At 58.1% G+C, this 9,733-nt stretch overlaps 2 protein-coding genes across 2 annotated transcripts in view; one reads left to right on the top strand and one right to left on the bottom strand.

The window, feature by feature from the left end:
* The window catches only part of PTSG_06438 (uncharacterized protein), a 12,677-nt gene extending 5,419 nt beyond the window's left edge, over positions 1 to 7,258 (bottom strand). The window contains exons 1-10 of the mRNA XM_004991761.1: positions 7,041 to 7,258; positions 6,739 to 6,759; positions 6,427 to 6,602; positions 5,802 to 6,275; positions 4,417 to 5,500; positions 3,124 to 4,106; positions 2,883 to 2,963; positions 2,640 to 2,744; positions 2,038 to 2,389; positions 298 to 1,766 (exon numbers count right to left, since the gene is read on the bottom strand). Coding sequence (XP_004991818.1) covers positions 298 to 1,766; positions 2,038 to 2,389; positions 2,640 to 2,744; positions 2,883 to 2,963; positions 3,124 to 4,106; positions 4,417 to 5,500; positions 5,802 to 6,275; positions 6,427 to 6,602; positions 6,739 to 6,759; positions 7,041 to 7,218 — 4,923 coding nt within the window. The 5' untranslated portion in view covers positions 7,219 to 7,258. The remainder of the gene's footprint in view (positions 1 to 297; positions 1,767 to 2,037; positions 2,390 to 2,639; positions 2,745 to 2,882; positions 2,964 to 3,123; positions 4,107 to 4,416; positions 5,501 to 5,801; positions 6,276 to 6,426; positions 6,603 to 6,738; positions 6,760 to 7,040) is intronic.
* A 15-nt stretch (positions 7,259 to 7,273) lies between these two features.
* On the top strand, positions 7,274 to 9,733 carry PTSG_06437 (COP9 signalosome complex subunit 5). The gene is made up of 9 exons (XM_004991760.1): positions 7,274 to 7,386; positions 7,538 to 7,669; positions 7,831 to 7,881; positions 8,005 to 8,062; positions 8,191 to 8,264; positions 8,485 to 8,613; positions 8,830 to 8,895; positions 9,336 to 9,424; positions 9,669 to 9,733. The coding sequence occupies exons 1-9, from the start codon at positions 7,327 to 7,329 to the stop codon at positions 9,706 to 9,708; spliced, it is 699 nt and encodes a 232-aa protein (XP_004991817.1). The 5' UTR covers positions 7,274 to 7,326; the 3' UTR covers positions 9,709 to 9,733.

The following is a 9,733-nucleotide window of genomic DNA, read 5'->3' as shown; positions in this document are numbered from 1 at the left end:
AAATTTCGGCCCGGTCTTATTTTTAGGATCCCCCGCCCCTCCCTTTTAAACTTTAAAAGGAATTCAAATGCGGAACAACCAGTGTCAGAAACAATTGGCTGGGTTTTTTAAATATTTCGGTGAAATTCCAGGTCCAGGCACATTCACACACACCACACACACACACACACACACACGAGACACACAGGCACACAGGCACACACAGGCACACAGGAACACACAGGCACACAGGCACACACAGGCCCGAAAAAACACAACCCCCCCCCCCCCTCAACACACACACACACACATACACACACCATTGGCAAAGGCCGGTGCGAGGGCATCTGTTGGCATGAGCCGCGTGTCAAAGAACTCGATAGCAAACGACTCCACAGATTCAGGAGCAGCAGCAGCGGCGAGCACGGATGCAATCACCGTCGACACCGGTGTCCTTGGCCCCGCCATCACAGACACACGAGTACTGTTGCCTGTGCGGTCTGCTGTGTCAGCGGCGGTGGCAGCTGCGCCAGTGAGGGTGGAAATGTCGACGTGGACGCGTTTCATGCCGGTTGCGCACGTGTGTCGCCAGCGGATGCACATGTCCTCCTCCCCGCACGAGTGCACGATGCGGAGGGCGGCGTCGCGGAGATCACGCGGTGACGGCCCAATCTCACGTGCCGTGTCGTGGGTATGCGAGTAAAGCACACACGACAGCGCCGTGAGTGGGATGGTGCCGAGGTTGCACTTGCCAACCGCAAACGCCAGCACATCCTCCGTCGTTGCCTCTGCCTTTGGCTGCATGACATACATGACGCGGCCCATGCCTGCACACACGTCTGAGCAGTCGATGCGCACGGCGACGGCGCCACCCCGCTTGACAAATGCAGGCAGTGCCGTGGCCCCGCACGAGAGCTGGTGCGCCCCCGTGTGCTTGATCAGCTCTGCATCGCGGTCGGCCGTGAAGAGGAGGCGGGAATCGCGCGCACAGAGGGCGGAGACGCCGGCGAGCAGCCGCTCACGGTGGTGGCTGGCGACGCTGGTGCCGAGACACGCCAGCAGCTGGTGCGGTCGAGAGGCCAGCACGCGCCCGTTCACCTTGCGCCCCTTGCGCCCCTTCTTGGACGAGAGGTGTGCCTGCAGGCACGACAGGTCCAGGTACGCCAGGAACAGCAGCACGTCGTTGTGCCGCCAGCGCTGTACAGGGGTCTGCCGCAAGTGTTGCAGCTGCTCCTGCGTCACGTTCATGGGACGCGTTGGCCCATACGCCGTGCCCGTCTCCAGTGCACGCACTGCTGTTGATGTTGCTGTTGACGCAGCAGCTGCTGCTGTTGTTGATGACGGTGTTGCGGTGGAGGATTTGGGTGGTGCAGGATGGACTGCAGAAGGCGACGACTTGGATGGCGGCTGTTGTTCGTGCTGCTGTTGGTCCTTTGTGGCCGTGCTGCTGCTGGCATCTGACCACGCCTGTTGTCGTGAGTGGGCACGCTCCTCTGTTGCTTCCAGCTGCGTTTGCAGTTCGCTCTGTTCCATCTCCAACAGCAGCAGCACCGCTGCGTGCACGGTTGCGCACTGCTCACGCGTCCGCACGGCGCCCTCCCGCTGTGCACACATGTCGGCGATGGTGGCGGCGGTGTTGATGGGCTCCAGCTGCGCCGCAATCGCGTCGTACATGCGGTGAACAGCGACAAGAACACCAGCAAGGCCCGAGGCACCACGGCTCTCCTCGTCATTGTCACCATCTTGTTCTTGCTCGGCTTCGCTCGTCTCATACACCAGCAGCGGACCTGTTGGCGCGTGTGCAGGTGTGTGCGAAGGTGTGTTGAGTTTGCAAAGGGCGAGCGAGTGAATGAGTGTGCGTGAATGCTGCGAGACCAAAGCCGGTTGTTACGCAGGTGGGCAGAATCGGACACATGCGGACACAGACACAGATGTGGGCACGAAATTCAACTGCACACACACACACACACACACACACACACACACACACACATGCACGCACACACACACACGCACGCACACACAGCACACCCACGCACGTGTACGGTTGCTTCACACCTTCGGCGGCTGCGGCGAGGGTGCGGAGGTGGCGAACGAGGGCTGTCAGGGATTGAAGGTGTTGGCGATGTGTTGACACCGGTGTCGGTATGTGCACGGTCATGTGCAGGACTGGGCGGCGGCGGCCATCGCACTCAATCAGCAGTTGTCGCTGTACCCACCACTCCTCTTCTCCTTTGGATACAAGACCCGCCACAACGCGTCCGTACGTTTCGCTTGCTAGTGTGTTGGGCACACACGATACGCCGGTGCTGTCGTCGCCGCTGTTGCTGTCCGAGACAGCGATGATGGCTCTGACATCCTGATCCCAGACCATCTGCCAGAAGGCGGCTGCCGTGTCCTCGGTCGGTGGCTGCGGTGGTGGTGGTGTGAGTGACGCGTGCAAACGAGTGAGCGATTGCTTGTGCGCCGCGGTGAAGGAACGGAAGTGTCCATGAAACGACACCACAAGCACGAACCTGTAACACAACACAACAAATTACAAGGTGATGTAACACACACACACACACACACACACACACACACACACACACACACACACACACACACACACACACACACACACACACAAAACACCACAAAACACGGACGCGAGCGCCAACCTGGGACATGATGTAACGCCTGTTGTTGTCCACGGCGCCAGAAACAAACGCAGCGTCGATGGGCATTGGTTCCCCGCCCTCAGTTGTCACATGTACACGCGTCTCCTACCCATACAAACATGAATACATGCATGCAAGCAAGCACGCGCCAAGTTGTGCTTGAGTGACCATCGCAGTGTGGTTGTGACTGGACGGCTTGCACGAGCGAACACATCAACTGCAGTACGCGTGGTGTGTTCGCACCTGCGGACGAGCGGTGGATGCAAGCGCCTCTTCAAACTGCTGCTGCATCTCTTCCTCGTCAACACTACGCATGGCCGACACCTGTTCACGCACAAATACACACACGCACATGTGAGCGTGGACGTGGGCATATACACGAAGAACACTATGCACACGAAGAACACAACAGCATGTCACAGTTAAGTAAGGCAAAGACCCAGCGTGTTGCCATCACGTCAGCACTGCTTCCATGTTATCTCACCTGCCGCTGGAGATATTCCGTTCGCGGACCGGAGAAACGCGACGGAGGGCCAGACATCGCCATGCCACCACGCCCGCTGCCACGACCAACATCATCATGGTCACCAGCACCGGCTCTTGTGACGGTAGTTGCGTGCGCTTCCCGCTGGTCGGGCGACGATGGGAAACCGCAGTACTTCTCATCGTCGTCGTCGTCGTCCTCATCCTCCTCTTCACCTGTTCGAGCATCATGGAACTCGTCATCATCTTCATTGTCATCATCATCATCATCGTCTTCGTCAATGACTTGGTCGGTGGTGCCATCAGCAGCAGCAGCAGCGGCGGCCGTGTCGGAGGCGGCGGCCTTTGCTTCCGCCCTCTCTTCTGCCTCTTCTGTCCGCAGCTGTTGCCGCTGTTCTGCTTCGGTCTGCACGCGATCCGTCGTCGCTGTTGACTCTGTTGTTTTCCCTTCTTCTGCTTCTTGCTCTTGTGCTGTTCCTGCCTCTTTCGTCTCCCGCTGCTCTGTATCACGCATCTCTGCAATCGTCTCTTCTTGCTCCTTGGGCGTCGTGAAGTCAACCACCACTGCGCCAGCGCCCTTTGCATCACTGCTATCCTCCTTCTCCTCTGCGCCCGTCGCGTCGCCCGATGGCGTGAGCGGTGATGTGGCCGTCACCACAGACGCCGGCGACGGTGGCACTTCCCCGTACTGTTGGTGCTGGTCACGCTCCTGCCGATGCTGGTCGGCATCGTGTTGGTGCTGCTGCTGCTGCTGGGCTGCCATGAATCGCTGTCGCCGCACCATCTGCGGTGTTGTCGGCCCGCTTGTCTCGCTCGCCAGCTGCCGCCTGTACACGGTGATGGCGACGGTGCCGGATGCGTGCCGCAGCAGCGACGTGGCCTGCTCCTTGCTGGTTGACCTCAGATCACGGCCGTTGATGCGGCACAGCACATCCCCTGTGCGCAGTCCAGCGTGGCGCGCAGCCCCACCCTCCTTCACCGTGCCTGACACGGCGGCAGGTGATGGTTGTGGTGATGGCGGTGGATATGAGCAAGGCAGCCGGCCCCAATAACGCAAAACGCAATCTTGGAAGCGGAAACAAAAGCAAGGTGCTTGCACACGAAGGTGCACCGAAGCACACACACACACACACACACACACACACACACACACACACACACACACACACACAGCCACACAGACACACACACACACATGTGCATACACCCACAGTCACGCACACGAACACACACACACACATGTGCATACACCCACAGTCACGCACACACGCACACACACAATTAAAAGTGTTACCTGTGCAGAGGTGGTACGGGAGATCTGTGCTGCGTTTCTTCTTGATGGCAAAACCGAGGGGACCGTGGCCTTTGTTGATGTGCAGCTGATGCTTCTTCCACACCAGCTTTGGCTCCTGCTCACCAGGCTGCAGCAGTTGTTGTTGCTGTTTTTGGTTATCATCGCCACTGCCACCGCCACCGCCTAGGTGGTCGGCCAGTGCCGATCGCAGTGAAGCTTTGCGTTCCGCCAGGACAAGTGGTCGTTCATCGCGCGTGTGTACGCGGGATTCTGCTGGCAGTGACGCAGCGGCCTCGCTCTCTGCTGACGTTCCTGTGTCGGCAGCGTGTGCGGCCGTGTGCGTCGCCTTTGCGTCACGTTCGCCACCATAAGTGGCGCCGTGATCACCACCCATTGTCGTCGCGGCCCGTTCTTCGTTCTTCTCCGCATCATCCCTTTTCGCGCCTGCATCTGCATCGTCCAAACGTGCTTCCTCCTCATCCGCTTCCTCGTGCACATCGAGTGGCGGTGGCGATGATGTTGGAAGTGGCGGTGGCGGGCCTTCCTCCTCGTCCTCATCACTGCCGCTGCCATCGCGAGCACCGGCATCATCACCAACACTCCCGCCAAGCCGCAAATCCACCTCCCTCCGCTGCTGATGATGCTGCTGCTGCTGCTGCTGCTGTTCCTCTTCGCCGAGTTCGTTCAGCTTCTGCTGCTGACTGTGGCGGGCGTGCTGCGTGCGTGAGAGCGATGGAGATGATGTGGATGACGATGCCGACGCCACATCACCGTCCAACAGCTCCTGTATCAGCGCCTCAGACTCCTGCCGGCGCAGCGTGTACTGTATCTGCTTGCGGACGCTCGCGCTCCGGGAGAAGGTGTGCTCACCGCCGCCGCCAGACCCGCGTGCACTCGTCACTTCGTCATCCTCGCCCTCACCGCTGTCGCTGTCGGCACCAGTGTTGGAACGATCACGGTCGCGTGTGCCGCCGACGTCCTCATCGGCTGCTTCGCCGTTGGCAGGTTGTGCCCTGCCGACGTCCTTGGAGGCGCGCGTATCTCTCTTGCTGCTGCGACGCGATGATGACGCACTCGTGGTGGGCTGGCAGCGTGCACGGGGTGTGTTGTGAGTGTGCGTGAGTGTGCAAAGTGGGTAAGAAGGGAGGGTTGCTTGCGCGCAACGTGAGGAAGGAAAAAATGCGCCCACAAACGGCACACACACATACACACACACACACACACACACACACACATGCACACATGCACACATACACACACACACACACATACACACATACACACACATGCGCGCTCACACACACACACACACACACACACACACACACACACACACACACACACACACACACACACACACACACACATGCATCCATACAGCGTACCGTGGATGGCGCTGGGTCGAGTTGAGAGAAGCGAGAAAACGTGGGCCGCGTCGGCGATGGCGGCGCTGCATGCGATTTGGTGCTCGCCGTTTGGGATGCTGCTGCACCAGCCGTTGTCGCTTCCATGAGTGACACCTGCACATCGGCCTTCTTCTTGTTGCTGTCTTGCTTGCCGTTCTTATCCTCCTTCCCCTTTGACATGCGGGCTGCGCGGAACAGGCCTGTTCTCCCCGTTCCTTTCTCTTTCCCCTTCTCCTTCCCCTTATCTGCTTTGGCATTGTCCTTCTTGGTGGCTGCAGCAGCGATCGCTGTGGTTGCGGAAGTGCTGCTGGCTGGGGAACGTGTGGTCTTGGCAGTCTTTGGGTGTTTCGCTGCTGGCGAGGGAGTCGGGGATGTAGGTGCGTGTGTCTGCTTCTGCTGTTGTTTCGGGGACGGCTGCTTTGCACGCCGTTGTGCTGCCTTGGCCGCTCGAGCCTTTGTAATCACATGATGGTGGCGGTGGTGAGGGGGGGGGGCGAGAATGGAAAGGGATAGCAAAGACGTCGTGGACAAGACAACTGAAGCCGGAGTGATCACACACACACACACACACACACACACACACACACACACACACACAGCACACCTCGGACTGTTGTGCGAGAGCGACCATGTGTTCGTGGCGAGCCTTGTCCTCTGCCTTCTTGCGCGCACGCGCTTCCTCCATGCGTTTGCGCCGTGCTTCTGCATCGGCCGCAGATGAGCCGCTGCCAGGCCGAGCTTTGCTGGATGGCGTCCGTGCTGTCGCTGGCGCTTTCGCCCCTTTGGTTCCACCAACAGGTGCATGCATGCGTGCAACAAAGGATGAGAGTCGGCGTCTTTGTGTCTATGATGAGAAGGTGGGGGGGGGTGACACTACAACAGCGATCGGATCGTCACATTGCACTGCACTACTGACCTGGTGTTGGTAAACGGCGGCCTGTTGGAGGCAGTGCGATATGTGTGGTTCGGTGAGAGAGGAGAGAGAGAGAGAGAGAGAGAGTGTGTGTGTGTGTGTGTGTGAGTGCATGTGTGTGAGCGAGTGTGAGTGCATGTGCGTGTGTGGATGAGTGTATGTGCGTGTGTGTGTGTGTGTGCATGCATCATTGTGGATGCTGGCAAGATGCTGCATGCGATACAGCAGAACAACTGCAACCACACTATCACACGGTCAACGCGATCAACGTGCTCTCGTACTCTGCTTCTCCCAAAACACCCCACCTGTGCGACGACGAGAAGAGCGAGCAGACCCTGTTGTGGAGCTGCCACTGCTGCTTGAAGACGCCGGTCGTCCCTGCGCTTGCTGCTGCTGCTGCTGTTGGGGCGTGCGCGGTGTGCGCGCACCACCACCACCACCACCAGCAGTTGCTGTGGCTGCTGTCTTTCTCTTCGCCTCCATCTTCTTGTTTGGATTTGTGCGAAGAGGAAGAAGAGGAGGAAATCACACACTTCTTCCCTGTTGCTCGGCTTGTCGCTTGCCTTGCTGTTTGTGCGTTTGTTGGCGGAGATGGCTGATGAGGAGGCGGCCGCACTGGCCAAGTTTGAGGACGCAAACGACATTGCCGTGGTGCGTTGTGACCGTGTGTCTGTCTCTGTGTGTGATTGTGTGTGTCTGTATGTGTGTGTCAACAGTGGCCCGAGTGTTCTCACATCAACACTGTCACAACGCTGCGAGTTGTTCACGCTCACCCTCAACGCTCGCCCATCCAAACCTGCAGGTCGATGATGCGGACCAGGTGTATGCGTACGATGCAGACAAACAGCGTGAGGAGATGCGCGCCGAGCCGTGGCTCTCCAACCCTTCATACTTCACCAAAGTCAGGATATCCGCCGTCGCACTCATCAAGATGGTACGCGCGCGAACGTGCAGCACCTATTGTGCATGCGTGCTCCACCAAGATACCCGTCACTATCACCCTTGTTCGTTCACCCATCATGAATGCTTGCCTGCCTTTGTCACACTGACCCAAGTTGCTCACTATCCTTCCACCTTCGTTCCTACGCTCGACAGGTGACCCACGCCAAGACTGGTGGCCGGCTGGAGGTCATGGGCATCCTACAGGTGCGTCTTTGGTGATGAGAAGGGAGCTGGCTGCACGACGCTCGTGTTTGGCGCTTTGTCGACTGCTTCCTCTGTTCGCTTATCCTTGCCTTCCTGTCTTCGCCCGCCTTTGCTCGTGCACAGGGCAAGGTGGATGGGGACACGCTCATTGTCATGGATGCTTTCGCCCTCCCTGTCCAAGGTGAAGACAATGCAACTACAATTGTGAGAAGTGGTCGGCAAGTGCTGGATGCAGTCGCGCTATTGCATGTTCGCTGTTCAGTGCATTGTTGCTCAACCCCTTTGCGTGATGCATGCTCCCATTCTCAGGCACGGAGACACGTGTTAACGCGGGCCAGGCCGAGTATGCTTTTATGGTCCAATACGCCGACCTGGGCAGCAAGGTGGGTTGTGTGTGTTGTATGTGTGTGCGTGCGTGTGTGCGTGCGTGTGTGCGTGTGCGTGTGTGTGTGTGTGTGTGTGTGTGTGTGTGTGTGTGTGTGTGTGTGTGTGTGTGTGTGTGTGTGTGTGTGTGTGTGTGTGTGTGTGTGTGTGTGTGTGTGTGTGTGTGTGTGTGTGTGTGTTCGCTGCTGATACATGGCATGTTGTCGCACGCGTGTTCAGATTGGGCGGTACGAGAATGTGCTTGGCTGGTACCATTCGCACCCCGGATACGGGTGCTGGCTCTCTGGCATCGACGTCGCCACACAGCTCATGAACCAGCAGCACCAAGACCCGTGGCTCGCCATTGTGGTGCGTTGTGTGTGTGTGTGTGTGTGTGTGTGCTGTACAAAAGTGTGTGTGTGTGTGTGCATGTGTTGTACACGTGCGTGTTTGTGCGTCATTCTTGGTTGCTTGTCGACCTGCCTGCCCAACCGGTCCCTTGCACGCGTGTGTACCACCCACTTGAACACATGCTTTTAATGACGTGCTCTCCTTGGTTGTCACCACCGCCTCGCCCATCTGCAGGTTGATCCTGTGCGGACACAGGTCGCTGGAAAGGTGGAGCTCGGCGCGTTCAGGTGCTACCCAAAGGTGCGTGCACGATCACTTGAAAACACGCAGCGTTTTGTGATGACCATGTCAGCGCTGGCTGTCGTGCGCCCAGGTTTTGATCAAGCTTAAACACTTACACACACTTACACACACACACACACACTTACACACGCACGCACGCACGCACGCACGCACGCACGCACGCACGCACGCACGCACGCACGCACGCACGCACGCACTCACTCACTCACTCACTCACTCACTCACTCACTCAACTCACTCACTCACTCACTCACTCACTCACTCACTCACACACACACACACACACACACACACACACACACACACACACACACACACACACACACACACACACACACACACACACACACACTCTCTCTCTCTCTCTCTCTCTCTCTCTCTCTCTCTCTCTCTCTTACACACACACACACACACGCACTTACACACACGCACCAAAGGGCCATGAGCCGAGCAAGACGAGCGACGCATCGGAGTACCAGTCCATCCCGCTCGACAAGATCGAGGACTTTGGTGTCCACGCAAACTCGTGAGTACCAAAGCACTGTACACGCAGACAACAGCAAACAACAGCACGCTTGCGCCCCTTCCCATACCCGGCCACGCATGCAAAGAAGCATACACACGTCAACCATGTCAATCATGTCACTGTGTCAGTGTTCCTGCTGCACATGTGGCGAATGCAAACCCAGCGTGATAACTAGTCATTCGACTTAACACCCCCCCTCCCCCTCCGCCACAAAACATTGTGTGCAACGTGATGGCAAGGGCAGGTACTATCCTGGAGGTGTCGTACTTTCGGTCCAGCCTTGATTCTCGCATCCTGCAGTCGCTCTGG

Source organism: Salpingoeca rosetta, assembly GCF_000188695.1.
Source record: "Salpingoeca rosetta unplaced genomic scaffold supercont1.18, whole genome shotgun sequence".
Classification (NCBI taxonomy): Eukaryota; class Choanoflagellata; order Craspedida; family Salpingoecidae; genus Salpingoeca; species Salpingoeca rosetta.
The sequence above is the reverse complement of the archived record's forward strand: the minus strand, read 5'-3'. Positions and strand labels throughout refer to the sequence as shown.